Here is a 15,152-nt window from a genome sequence, read left to right on the forward strand (position 1 = left end):
TATGATTGAAATTGCACAAGTCAAATGCATCTAGGATTAAGGATTACTCTGCTGGTGGCATTGAGTCTATATATCCAGGCACCCCAAACTGTGCAGGTATTAATGCCTGAAACAATGAGTTCCCTATGGTTTCCTGGTTTGTGTAATTTGGGTAGTAGATTGAAGGTGCCTGGTCAAAGCTCCTGAGATGGGTATGTACAGGTTTGGTCTTGCACATCTGTAGGAAATTCCTCCATCAGGCTGTGTTGTTTCTTCTAGTACTTCTAAGTGGAATCTGAGGATAAAGGCACAATACATGATAGAACTCGTATCTCAATATATAATGAATCATTTGTGTGGCAAGGAGGAGTAGATGCTGGTCTATTCTACCAAAAAAAAAAAAAGCCAGTTATTCAGATACTCAATTACGCTGGCTTTTGCTCTGACCAAACCTGTGCAAACATTATTATTCTCATATTGTGCACCAGACTAACCTGGCTAATTTGTAAACTGTTTGAACTACCATGCATAGTATAGTGATAGCCATAATAAAATCTTTACAATATGAATAGCAGTTCAAACAGTTTACAACTGGCCAAAGCAAATAATGTGACACTGAATCTACTGAATTTACATCTGTTTGTCAAGCCATAATGACATCTTATTGCACAGTAGACACTACTACTAACACTGTCAGTGGTGGGATCTAAATTCAATGTACTGTATATTCCTGCATATAAGACTACTTTTTAACCCAGAAAAATCTTCTCAAAAGTCGGGGGTCGTCTTATACGCCAGGTCGTATTTCTTATACAGCGAGTATACTCTATATTTTAACTGGAAAAGTTGGGGGTAGTCTTATATGCCCTTATATGTCTTTCACGCCGGAATATACAGTACTATCTTTACACATAGCCACACTCATTCAACAATTGCACCTACTAGAAAAATGAAAAGGGAATTGAGTACTGCATTAGTTTCTTAAAGGTACACACCATAATTCTTGAACCTTAGTTTAGCAACTAATGTAGATTATGCATGGAGAATGGGGGTCTGGTGCAGTAGGCTTAAGAAAGATGTACTGACCCAAGAGCTACTAATATCCCTGTTGTCCTGTACATTCCAGATTATTAAACAACAAAACTGCATACTTCCACTTTTGTCTTGTGTTTTCATTATAGGCAAAGCTGTACGTACATTACAAGAAGCTCAAGTCAACATTATTCCACAGCAAATCTGTAACAGATTTGATTGGTATGCTGGGGCAGTATCATTGAATATGCTTTGTGCTGGTACTGCAAACGGGAGTGTCGATAGCTGCCAGGTAAAATTCCATTTGAAAAACATTGGTGAAACCTCCTGCCGTGTGGTTTTTAAGTCAAACTTTACTACCTGGTAGTAACACAATTATATGTCAGTGTAACACCACAGTAGTCAGTCAGTTCCAGAAACATACAAATTTGTTCATATTTATGTGCTAAAACATTTATTATTTATAATAGTGCATACGGTAAGTATCCCCTTCCTGCCAATCTAGCAGTTCGAAAGCATGAGGTACAAGTAGATAAATAGGTACCACTCCGGCGGGAAGATAAACTGCATTTCCGTGTGCTGCTCTGGTTTGCCAGAAGCCGCTTAGTCATGCTGGCCATATGACTTGGAAGCTGCAGACCGGCTCCCTTGGCCAGTAAAGTGAGAAGAGCGCCGCAACCCCAGAGTCGTCCGCGACCGGACCTAATGGTCACGGGTCCCTTTACCTTTAAGTATCCCCTAGGCAATGAACAATAATAATAAAAAGTTCCCCCTTGCAAGTACACACTTGAAAAGACAAAAGGAGAGTTGGAGAATGGGTGGAACTAGGGTTGCCATATTTCAAAAAGTAAAAGACAGGACACCCTGCAAGTTGTTGAGGCTTTTTTAGGAAGACCCATCCCCGTTTGAGTTTTTTTAAAGGAAACCCCAGAAACTGTAGCGCTTTTTAAAAGACAAACCCCAAAGTTGTTTTGTTGAGCTGTGTGTAACAAAAACACCAAAAGAACTGTGATTTTTCGTATGGCAGCCCTAGTGGAACTAGATTTCTAATACATACAGATTTCAAGGAATGTGCAAGTCTGGGCATACTTCCAGCTGAAGTAGAAAAGCCTTCACCATGATTTTTAATAACTTGTTTACATCAGTAAAGACTGTTAAGGGGTGGGGTAGAGGATAAAAGCAGAGGAACTTTATAGAATAGTCAGAGAGTGTTTATTTTCTTCCATTCAGAACACTTGGACCACATTATTTGCATTCAAAATAGAGAGTGAGGAATGTTCTTCTCAACACCTGTGTACATAATGCCTTGTTAGGATAGTAAAGACTGGATGGAGCGCCATGCGCACTTCAATGCGTAGACTAAATTTCTCATCAGGCTTACTGAGCTTGTAGCTGGAATTCCCAGAATAAAAGGCATTACCAATTTTTTTTGTAAGTGACATAGTTATGGTTAGTGCTGTTCCACAAAGTCCAGCTTTCCCACATCCATCTTTTCTAGCAATCAGTATTTTTCTTTTGATAACTTTTGTTTATAGTTACTTATTAATAGCATTTAATCTGTCGCTCAACAATGCCAAAGCTCTCTGGGACGCTTACAATAACATGGAAGGCATAGCTCAAACTTACTGAATTATATCCAGTGCTGTGTGAGTGGAGTTCCACTCACAAACAGGACTTCCACTTCCTCTCCTCCCTTCCAATGCCCAAAATCGGTTTGGTTTTTCAACCCTCCAGAACTGTTTCTGAGGGTGCACAGGGAATGGAGAGGAAGTTCCACTGTGTGCATGGAAGCCTATTGCACCAGTAAAGCTCCAGCATTAGATACAGCCCCTACCATAATTCCTATGCACACTACATCTCCAGAATACCTTCAGCAGCACTCAAGTGATCTTCTTTATTTTTTTTATCCTCCAGGGAGACAGTGGTGGTCCTCTGATGTGTTCTTTCCTAGAGGACAAGTATTATCTGATAGGAATCACCAGCAGTGGTGTTGGTTGTGGCCGACCACAATTACCGGGAATCTATATCCGTGCAGCAAATTACAGAAGTTGGATTGATTCACATGTATTTGACAAAACCACCACTGTGAGCGTTCAGTTTGTCCTGATCTTTTCAACTGCTGGATGGGTAACTTTCCACCTCATTCTCTAAAGAGGCAAACTTTTACTCCACTGAACTAGAATAATCTCAAATTGTTTTCTGAAGTTTTCCTCTTGGCAAATGTGTTTTAGCAAAATTCATTGATCTGGATTCAGGCATTAAGATCCCGTTGAAATCAAAGTGTAGTTTGTCCCATGGATTTAATTGGGAATGAAAAGTGACATGCAGAGCAACCCAAACTGGGCTTGGAAACAGCAGTGGAGTGACATATATGTTGCTACATCGAAAGTCCTGCTGACTGACACTCATGTTGAGCAGGGCAGATGTTGGGGAGGGGAGAGATATTTTTTTGCTGTGCCAGCTCCAGTCTGCTGTAGTCAAGAGGCCTTGAATATCAAACCTCTCAGGGAGTCTGTGGGACTCTGCCCTGTAATGCCTGCTTTGTGGCTGCTAGATACCACTGGCAGTAACTTTTTGAACGAATGATTCTGGGGCATCTGCAAAGCAACCCCCACCCCATGGCAGAGAGGTGATTACATTTCATCCAATCCCCATCAACGTGTGTTTATGTAAGGGATTGTGTTATTAGTTTGCATCCAGTCCTGTATTTTTAAACAACCTATATGCTTTGTAGTTTTATTATTTATTGAATTTATATACTGCCCTATACCCGGACACCTCAGGGTGACTCACAGAATAAAATAGATTCAAATATATTATTTCACTCTTAATTTAAAAATATGAACCCGAAAGGCACTTTTCAGTTAATGTGTGATTTACATTGCAACTACAGTATCACACCCTTCAAAATGGGCTAACAGGCATGCACTGTAAACAGTCACCGAGCATACGAAACAAACATATTTTTATCAATGTTTAAGCAGAGGACTCCTAATTCATGGAATTCAAATCTTACCCTCCATTTTTTTTATTCTAGAAAAAATGTACATGACAGTTGCCTAACAATGCCATACAATTATATCACGTTGGATAATAAATTTTGCAGTTGAATGCCAACCTATTTGAAACTCAAGTGTAGTACTTATGGGAATCCTTCACTTTCCGCTGTTGGTGCCCAATTTAAAGACGGGACGTGGGGGTGCGGTGAATATTATTATTATTATTATTATTATTATTATTATTATTATTATTATTATTATATTTCCCAAGCCGCTCTGGGCGGGAATATAATATAATATTCCAGCAGAATATAAAAACATATTAATACATCAAATATTAAAAACTTTCCGAAACACCTGTGTCCCTAGCAAGTGATAGGAAAACAGCCACTTATGCTGAACCCTAAGTCAGCCCCTTTTCTAGGAAGATAGCATTTTGAATACAGGCTTTTGATACAAAGAAGGACAAAAAGTGATGTGGCATAGAAGAATTATTCTGTTTTGTTACCATCTCTATACAGCAGCCTAAGGTACAGTGTGTGCTTCTGAACATGACAAGAGCTTATGTCACCATAAGTGCATTCCCAGAGCACAAGAGTGCATTCCCAGAGCAGTTTCCCATGCTTGGTCCAGTAATGAATGTTGGATAATTATTATTATTATTATTATTTTTAAAAATCACCTATATGCCAGAATACTGTTTCTGGAGTGGAAAGGCGGCAAAGTGGAAAGCTCAATCTGTTGAGTTTCTGCCCTGTCTCTCAGCTTGCTAATGGCACAGTAAATCTGCCAGAAAATGAAACAGAGGAAACGGAAGTTCAAGCTCCTGCTAAGTTACGAATCTCTATTATAGATACCATGTGCAAATCTCTTCTACCTCACATGACTGGAGGGGGGGAATACATACAGTTGGTATTGTGAAGATCTATAAATAATAATAGTTAAGCCCCCCCCCCCAAAAGCTGCTTCAGAAGTATTGCGGTGGGGGGGGGGGACAGGCGGTCTCCGTCCTCCAGAACAGCATGCGACCCCGAAAGCCGGGAGCGGGGAAATGAATGGAAATCGCCTTCCCTCCCTCCAGCAAGGCGTTTCCACCGGCTCCCGATACCTCCGCCGATGGCAGGGGAGACCCATTTTGCAGAGACGAGTCGGAAATGTTTGGGGGGGGGGAGCGCGGCCACCACGTGACGCTTAGCAGAGAAGCGCGGGAAAAAAGCGGGAGAGGACTCTCCGCCCGCCATTTTGTGTTCTTGACAGACGATGAGGCGTCTTCGTGGGGCGGCTGCTGGCTGGCTGGCGCTGCTCCTGCTGCTGGACGAGGCCGCCGGCGAGAACCCTTCGGCCGGGGTCTCTCTAGACAGTGAGCCCGGCTTCACTTGGCGTTGGGCGGCGGAACCCGCGGGCACATTCTCACGTGTCAGGTTCTCACGTGTCAGGAGCGGGCAGGCACGCCCTTCGAGCCTGGGGCTGGAGGGGGGGCTGCTAGTGGCCTCCGGTGTCACGGGCTTCCCATCCCGTGAGAACCAGCCACAAGAAACGAGGCTGGGGGTGGGGGGCTGCACAATGAGACCCTCGGCTGCCATCCGAAAAATAAGGCCAACGAGAACGAGGGGATTCGGTTTCTAACCAATTGGAACAAGCAAAATTATCTGCAGTGTTTTAGGGGTGGGGTGGGGTGGGGAAATAATATTTAGAGTCAATCCTTTATTTAATTGACTGGAAGGTAAAGGCAAAGGCCCTAGACCAGGTGTCCCCAAACTTCGGCCCTCCAGATGTTTTGGACTACAATTCCCATCATCCCTGGCCACTGGTCCTCTTAGCTAGGGATCATGGGAGTTGTAGGCCAAAAATCTGGAGGGCCGCAGTTTGGGGATGCCTGCCCTAGACGGTTAAGACCAGTCAAAGGCGACTATGGAGTCTATTGAGTATGGGACTATTGAGTGGAGGGACACAGGTGGCGCTGTGGTCTAAATCACCGAGCCTCTTGGGCTTGCCGATTGGAAAGCAAGCGGTTCGAATCCCTTCGACGGAGTGAGCTCCCATTGCTCTGTCCCAGCGCAAGTAGGTACCACTGTGGTGGGAAGGTAAACGGTGTTCCCGTGGGCTTCCATCACGGTGCCCCATCGCGCCAGAATGTTTAGTCATGCTGGTCACATGACCTGGAAAGCTGTTTGCGGACAAACACTGGTTCCCTCTGCCTGAATGAGATGAGCACCGCAACACCATAGTCTCCTTTGACTGGACTTAACTGTCCAGGGGTCCTTTACCTTTACCTTTCCCCCCCTAATTGACTGGAAACAAGGCTAGATCCTTTTATGGAAAGCACCTTCAAGAGAAGGAATGAGTTGCCCACATACAAAACAGGAACAGCCTTAGATTTCTTGATGCCCCTTGGGGGAGAGGAAAAGCATGAACTCTGGATCTTTCCTTGGAACTAGGATCTTTCTCAATTTAGAACATTTGATTTTTACCCATCTTCTTGCAGGTTTATTTGCCCTGTTGGGGTAAAAAGAGGGAGCACCTTACAATAGTTGTATAATGTAGTCTTCTGTTAACATAGGTTAAAATCAGTGATATTGCAGAGGCTGGCTGTGGTTTGCAACCCAACAAAACAGTATAACCAGGGTTATTTCCCCCCACACTGTGAATGTAGAACAGAGCAGTACATGACAACAATCCAGAGGTTATCCTATCCCTTTCTTTCTCTTTCAATTTTTTTTTTAAAGATCTACCGGTATTAGTTCCCAAGGCAGAGCCATAGTTACAGTGGGGAGGGAGGGGTGGGGCTAGCTGGATTTTTTTTTACCCCAGGTGAAGCTTCCAGAGCATTGAGGCGCCAAGCCTGTGTGTGTGCAAATGCATGTGCAAGGGGTGCCAAACTGGGTATTTCACCCGCATGAAATAAAGCCGTGTGTCGCCCCTGCCCAAGGCCTAGCAGCCCTTAGAGCTGATGTGAGTGACAGAGAAGGGATGATCCCTGAAGGAATGAAAGCTCCATGTGGAGAGGAGGAGGGATGCTGAGGGTGGGAAGGACAGAACGTAGTCCAGAGGTATCTTGATTATATTCTATTGTTACCACGTAGTAATAGAATAAAGTTCAGGGGAGCTCATGACTTGTTTTAAAGCCTTTGCAAAAGCCTCTTTGAAGTAGCTCTTGCATGATGAGCAGGAATTAAATCCTGCTGCCTTGGCTACACACATATGTTCTTTGCTAGGATCAAGATTGAGCAGCCAATGCAGGATGTTGATGATGATTAATTAAATTTCTATACCGCCCTTCATCTAGGGATAACAAGATGGTTCATAATATAAAACAACAAGAATACATAACAAAAATAACCCCCCTCTGCAGTTTAAAAGGCCTGGGGGAAGAGGAATGTTTTTGCCTGAGAGAAGAGGAATTTTTAAATAAATTATTTTAGGTTAAACCTAGTCTGCCCACTATGGGTGTAGCCAGGATTTTTGTGGGGAGCAGGCCTTTTGGGGGGGGGGGGTAGGCAGAACCTCAACTATATATTTTTATTGATGGGGGGGCAGCTGCCCCTCCCTGCCCCACTGCTTCGCCCATGCTGTCCACCCATCAGCTGATATCACCAGTGATGTCAGTGTATGGACAGGTGAGCATGGTTTGGGGGAAATGGCCTGGCAGGCCAAATTGAACCCCTGCTAGGCCACAATTGGCCTGTGGGCTGGAAGTTCTGCTCTAAAAGAGGTCTCAGGTTCCATACCATGGAAGAGGATACTCGGGAGCAATTGTGTCATTTGTGCATTCTGTAGATTGACCAGGGTTTCAGAGAGAGAGAGTGAGAGAGAGAGTTTTGGATTTGATATCCCACTTTATCACTACCCGAAGGAGTCTCAAAGCGGCTAACAATCTCCTTTCCCCTCCTCCCCCACAACAGACACCCTGTGAGGTGGGTGGGGCTGAGAGACTTCAGAGAAGTGTGACTAGCCCAAGGTCACCCAGCAGCTGCATGTGGAGGAGCGGAGACGCGAACCCGGTTCCCCAGATTACAAGCCTACCGCTCTTAACCACTACACCACACTGGCTCTTCAGCAGGAGTTGCCAGTCCTTTCAACTGGAAAATCCCCCAGAACTGTCTGGAAACCAGCTGGATCTATCAGACCATCCTAATAGATCCTGCACATTTTGATGGTGTAAGTTTAAATATCAACAGGAAGTGATCTGAACATGACAAGGGAATGGTGGTAAGATTCTTCCCGCTTTCAGACCACCCTCTTCCTGCTCCACCGAGAAAACAAAGCCCAAAGTGTGTCTAGTCACATGCATCGGGTTGATGACATATTGGGACATTCCTTGATAGTCATGAAGTTCTGAGCCACCCTAGATCCGGTGACATCAGGATGAATGTTGAAATCTCCCAGGAGTAACAGCCTCAGGCTGACAAGTATTAAATGGGCCTTTCATATAATATGAACATTCCCGTCAAAACAAAGCATATGCAAGCCCCAGTGATTACCATTCTGTTTTAAATTAGTTCATTATCCTTAAAGTATTCACCCTATTAACTTTTGAGTCAAGCAAGCACAATTTCTGATACAGGGGGATTTAGGACTCACAGAAAGAACCGTTTCAGGCTGGCATAATGTCTCCATCAGGTGTTCTGCGTATTCCCAACAATTCAAGGAATGTACCAGTGCACAAACGGAAGTCCTTGCATAAATGGAAAGATGCAACCCAATTGCTGGATTGCATCTCACCAATATAAATTTTGATATTTAGAATGTGGAACCAGGCCACTTGTAGATGAGGCCTCAGAGGAAGGACGGATTGTAGGTGGACGTGACACTGAACCTGGAAGATGGCCTTGGCAAGTTAGTCTTCAAGTTTACCGTACTAATGGAAGATACAGTCATGTATGTGCTGGATCTTTAATTGATTATAACTCCGTGCTAACAGCAGCACACTGCGTTAAAAACAGGTATATAAATCTTTATATATTCAACCTTTTTTCTGTGTCTGGTGTGAGAAAAGTATATGGATCAAATATAAGTATATGTACTTCCTGAATATTTTTTGTATGTGTATCCATCCATACATGTGGCTCTTTTATCTTATTTCAGCTTTTTTCAAGGCCAGGTGATTTGTAGTGTTATAGCTACCTCTCACACCCTCTCAAACACATGGAAAAGGCAAAAACTAAGCAAAAGAGAAACCACAAAGACAGTGGTATATAGAATAAGGACCCCCGCCCTTTCTGGCGGTTCCCTCGTTGCGAGAAGCCAAGTTGCAGGGAACCAGGCAGACGGCCTTCTCAGTGGTGGCACCCGCCCTGTGGAACGCCCTCCCGTCAGATGTCAAAGAGAAAAACAGCTACCAGATTTTTAGAAGACACCTGAAGGCAGCCCTGTTTAGGGAGGCTTTTAATGTTTAATATATTGTTTTATTTCATTTTTCTGTTGGAAGCCCCCCAGAGTGGCTGGGGAAACCCAGCCAGATGGGCGGGGTATAAATAATAAATTATTATTATTGTTAATACTATTTTTCCCATAGAAAAAAGGAATCTGCCAACCTGACCAGAGCCATGTTCCCCAGTCCACTCTGGCAAATTTCTGAATGTAATTCCTCCCCTGGGATAATGAGCACCATAAAATCAACTCCCTGCAAAAAGGCACAGATAGGAAAGGAAATAACATTGCTCTATTTACAGACACAATTGTCATTGTGGCATTCCAAGCGGTGCAATAGCTACAGAGGGGCTAGCCCCGAGAGGGGTGCCATTGAAGCTCCCAGCATGGTGTGTGTGTGTGTGCACGCGCACCAAACTCTTGCCTTTGACCTGGGTGAAATAAAGCCTAGTTTTGCCCGATTCCAAGTTAAAAAGGTAAAGGTAAAGGGACAATTCACCATTAGGTCCAGTTGCAGACGACTCTGGGAACTGAATTGAAACTCTGGTTGAGCATGTTTTGAGCATGTTTTGAGCTTGTTCTTACTGGTGTTACCTATCTGTATATCTGTTTGGAATGTAAACGATTTCCTGAATATGTTGCTTTTATTATCTGCAGCAATCTCTTCTGTTCTTTTGGTGTTTGATGAGTCTAGCTTCATGTTTATTTTTGAACAGATGGTGAAGAAAGAAACAAAATTCATTGCTCTGAAGTTGCAATCCTATCTTAATGATTGACTCTGCAAGGGCTTTCGTTTTGTCCTAGGACAGCACCAGAGCTTTGGAGGGCTGTGTTTGGCTTGCATCAACTTTATGGAGACAAGATTCATTCTATAAGCAGTCGCGTGATGGAAATCAGGCCCCACTGTCGCTATACTACAAGACGTCACGTAAACGATATTGCCTTGTTTAAATTAAGCCAGGTTATCACATACAGTGACTATATTCAGCCCATCTGTTTACCTAGCACTCCTCTTCTCCTGAGTGACAGGAACCCATGTTATATAAGTGGATGGGGATTGACAGAAGAGAAAGGTAAATATTTCCTTTTATTTTTTATTTATTGACTTTATATACCGCCCTATACCTGAAGGTCTCAGAACGAAATCATAATATAAAACCACAAAATTATATATATATATAGTTTTCAACTAATCTGTTATTGAGAGTGAGAATTAGTTTGGTGATCTTAGAATACCTCCTTGCTGTGAATACATTGGGACTATTTCTTGTTACTCGGAAGGAAACCCAGGTTTCCCAACAAGTATACACTCAGTAGGTGTTCATAGCCAAAACAAATAACACGACAGTGAGCAGAATAAACTTAGGACCACAAACATATGCACATTTCACATATAGTGGTACCTTGGTTCTCAAACTTAATCCATTCCGGGAGTCCATTCCAAAACCAAGGCACACTTTCCCATAGAAAGTAGTCCAAATCGAATTAATCCATTCCAGACTTTTATAAACCCCTAAAAATTTAACATGAAATTTACTAACGAGACCATTGATCCATAAAATGAAAGCAATAATCAATGTACTGTACTATAAAATAAATAAGACAGAATTGTAGATGATAAAAATGAAAAATTAATTTTTCTTCTTCCCTGCACTGATGATAGTCATTGTTTGGATTGGGGAGGGAGGCATAAATAAATAGCAAAAACAAAAGCACCAAACCTGATCCGTTCCAGAAGTCTGTTATCTTCCGAAATGTTTGAAATACAAGGTGCAGCTTCTGATTGGTGCAGACGCCCTGGAAACAATAGCCAACAGCCACTTGGGACGTTCAGCTTCCAAAAATAGTTTGAAAAACAGTACACTTACTTACAGGTTTTCAGAGTTTGAGAACCAAGATGTACTTGAGAACCACTGTACTTGATCTCAGCTTTACACACTGTGACTGGGGGGACTAGAAAGGGGGGTGGGGCAGCCTTGCGTATCAGTGTCCTGGAGACTTGTGAGAACCTCCAGAACCCTTGTGTGACTCAGCCTGGTAAGAAAGGTGGAGGACTTAAAAGCTCTTTCCGCAAAGGGCTTTCCCACCACAGAAATAGTTTTTAAGCCCTCTGCCTTGCATTCTGGGCTCTGGGAAGTTTGCGTGAGATCCCACATAACCCTCACATAAGTTGTGGTCCTATTGTAATTAATTTGATTACAACTTAGTACACTGCTGCCATGACTTCTAACCCTAACCATGGTGATGCCTAAACTCATTGCACCATCGTTAAGCCCAGCCCTGCAGATTGCTCATTTAAAGGTTGCACCACTAGAAAATTTAAAGGAGAATGCAGCACACTCAAAACATAAATGGGGTTGCATCTACAGCTAAGACTAAGAGTGTACATTGAAAGTAGATGAATAAATGATTAAGTTAATTTGGAATACAGTATGCAGAAAATATAAAATACAAATATAAGGAACTGCAGAAAAAGGGGGGAAGGAAGTCAAGTTTTGAAAGGTTAAAATGATTGTAACATTATTAAAATGTATAAAATTGAAAATCATAAATTAAAATTTATTATTTTTTAAGGGCTTGTATCTACAGCTCTGTATTCACCTAGGGTCAGTGTACCAAAATTCATCACATCTCCAAGGTGGTGGAATGACTTTTGAGCTCTGTTTTAGCAATTGACATAGGTTCTTTGCACTTTAAGGGCAATGTGGCTGCGGTGCATGAGGCTTAAGAAAGTTACTTTGGACCAAAAGATGTCAATAGCCAGCATTTTTGTGCATATTGTTCAATATGTTACAGAATGCTAAACAGAGGCATACTACCAGCTGTATTTTATGTATTCATTATAGGTAAACCAAGAAATATATTACAAGAAGCTCAATTAAGAGTTTTTCCACTCAAAGTCTGTAATAGTTACGGTTGGCATAATGGACGATTATCAAGGAATCAGCTTTGTGCTGGCTCTGAAAGTGGACATGTTGACACTTGCATGGTAAAATGAAGATAATTCTATTTCAAAACAAATTGAAGAAACGTTGTCTTCTTGTTGGTAGCTCAAATATCATTACTGGATTAGGGTAACACCGGTCACAGTACTACCAAAGCAGTTGGAAAATTAATAGAAATAAGTTGCTGTTTCTTCATTTGATGAAATGGTCTCATTGACACATCACAGTAAAATTCAAGCAATAGCATAATTTCATGTGCCTAATATTGATTTGAGATTGCATGCGGCATAATTCCGGTTAAGATACCACTATTTTCTTTTTGGGTCCTTTTTTGGCTCACTGAAATATACCGTACTAGTAGCTGAGGAATGAGAGTGGGGACTTTTGAGTTTATTTTAGAAAGAAAAGTGGGTTATATATTTCAAAACATAAAATAAATGAAAGCAGAGCAGTGCATAAAAACTCAAGGTATTCGCTTATTTCCACTTTGCTTCCCTTCAAAACAGAATTTGGCAAGAGAGGGTGAGGCAAGAATTGTAATAAACACATGTCTCATTAAGGTAGCTTACATTAAATGGAATATCATGTACTGTACTATTATTGTTTGACTAGCTTGATTTTCAGGGTATGTATATTGAGCCTATATCTAGAATTCCTCTCCCCACCTGTCCCAAATGATCACATTGTTAAAGTGGCCTACCTGTTGCTAGTGCTGTTGAGCCACAAAGGAAGATTACTCAATTCATTATTTCCAGACTCATCCTTATTTCCTAGCAATGAGTATTTTCTCTTGATGATTTCTGAGAGGTAAAACTCAAAACAATTGTATCTCAATCCCTCTGCATGTGAAACCTTCCGAATACTGTCAAAAACACTTAGATTGTCTTCTTTATTTTTCATTTTCCAGGGAGACAGTGGTGGTCCTCTGATGTGTTATTTGCCAGATGAAAGCAGGTTTTATCTGGTAGGAATCACCAGCTATGGTATTGGCTGTGGTCGACCAAAATTACCAGGAATCTATACAAATACAGCTAATTACAGAAGTTGGATAGATTCACGCCTATTTGGCAAAACCTCCACTGTGAGCATTCAGTGTGTTCTGGTTTTTTCAGCTGTGGTATGGGTAACCATTCACCTTGTTCTGTGAACAGGCAAACTCTGCTTCCATTGCACTTTTAAACTCAATTATTTCCTCCTGCAAATCTTTACCAAAATGCAATATTTAACAGTAACTATGCTTTATAATCCACTTTGAATTGACAAATTCAAAAATAGGTTTTATCCGCAAAGATGTAAACCCAAAAGCACTGTTCATTTAATTTCCTTCATGAAGTGTTTTTAATAAAGTTTCCCAAAGTGATTTCACAATAAAAACACATGTATATACAGACTGGTTTATTCATACCTCCCCTTGTTATGCTGCTTCCGTCACCCTCCTGGAAAAAACCCTGCTCTTTAGTGCTCAATCGGAGCGAACAGGAATCTGGGTTTCCCCCAGATTGCCATTTGTTCTGATATATCACTAAAGAGCGGGTTTTCCCTTGGAAAGGGGAAAACTCCGGGACCCATGCTTAGAAAGCGTGGGTCAAGCAGGAAACTGCCAGGTCTTGTGCTTTCTAGGCATAGCACATGCGGAATGTACATATACCAGTATGTACATTTTACAATTTTTTATGGGTGGGGTATAAATAATAAAATCATTATTATGATGTATAATTTTTAAAGCTATGGTAGATCAGTGGTAGCTAATGTTATGTTGCTTGTGTTTAGGACCAAGCTTTATCAGTACAAGGTAGTCCGGTTTGTTGAGTGATGCATTATTCTTTGAGTGTCTCATAGATAATATTGGGGGGGGGGGAATGTACACCGCTCTCCATGGGAAAAGTTACTGTGCTTCAGTTGGCTGGATGCAAAGTCAATCTTCCATGAGTTTTACACCCACACCCCAAACACTGAGTTGATTCAGAACTAAATCCTTTAAGATACGCTCCCCCCCCCAAACTGCATAATGGTCATCTATAAGAGGGAATAGTAGGAGGGCACTTGTGTTACTCTTACACAAGCATTGTCCAGCCCTGACACTGAGGTCCAAGTCTGAGGGCCTTCTGGTGGTTCCCTCACTGCAAGAAGCGAGGTTACAAGGAACCAGGCAAGAAGAGGGCCTTCTTGGTAGTGGCACCCATCCTGTGGAATGTCCCCCCCCCCCGTCAGATGTCAAGGAAATAAACAACTACTTGACTTTTAGAAGACACCTGAATGCAATTTTTTATATGCCTAATGTTTTACCATTTTTATATCAGGGACATGGATGGCGCTACTGCTCTAAAACACTGTGCACTTGGGCTTGCCAATCGGAAGGTTGGTGGTTGGAATCCCTGCAATGGGGTGAACTCCCGTTGCTCTGCCAACCTAGCAGTTTGAAAGCACGCCAGTGCAAGTAGATAAATAGGTATTGCTGCGGTGGGAAGATGAACAGCGTTTCCGTGTGCTCTGGTTTCCATCACTGTGTCCTGTTGCGCCAGAAGCGGTTTAGTCATGCTGGCCACATGACCCGGAAAGCTGTCTGTGAACAAACACTGGCTCCCTCTGCCTGAAAGCCAGATGGGCACTGCACCCCATAGTCGCCTTTGACTGGACTTAACCGTCCAGGGGTCCTTTACTTTACCTTTACAAGTTTTTAATGTGCTGTAAGCTGCCCAGAGTGGCTGGGGAAACCCAGCCAGATGGGCGGGGTATAAATAATAAAATCATCATCATTATTAGGCATTTCAATCCTCATTTATCAAAATCCCTTTAACTGCTAAAAGCACCCATGCCCCACCCCTTT

General features: G+C 42.4%; 1 protein-coding gene across 3 annotated transcripts in view; it reads left to right on the forward strand.

Moving 5' to 3' along the window:
- Positions 1–8,876, forward strand: part of LOC118079554 (transmembrane protease serine 12-like) — a 105,834-nt gene extending 96,958 nt beyond the window's left edge. For 2 of the 3 annotated variants that reach the window (XM_060272012.1, XM_035103816.2), the window contains 3 exons: positions 1,161–1,303; positions 2,926–3,096; positions 7,913–8,600. In XM_060272012.1, coding sequence (XP_060127995.1) covers positions 1,161–1,303; positions 2,926–3,096; positions 7,913–8,164 — 566 coding nt within the window. In that variant the 3' untranslated portion in view covers positions 8,165–8,600. Of the gene's footprint in view, positions 1–1,160; positions 1,304–2,925; positions 3,097–7,912; positions 8,601–8,754 lie in introns of those variants that run through there. The other variant, XM_060272011.1, reaches the window with a different exon arrangement.
- Positions 8,877–15,152: the final 6,276 nt, after the last annotated feature.

This window comes from Zootoca vivipara, chromosome 2 (genome assembly GCF_963506605.1).
Source record: "Zootoca vivipara chromosome 2, rZooViv1.1, whole genome shotgun sequence".
Classification (NCBI taxonomy): Eukaryota; Metazoa; Chordata; class Lepidosauria; order Squamata; family Lacertidae; genus Zootoca; species Zootoca vivipara.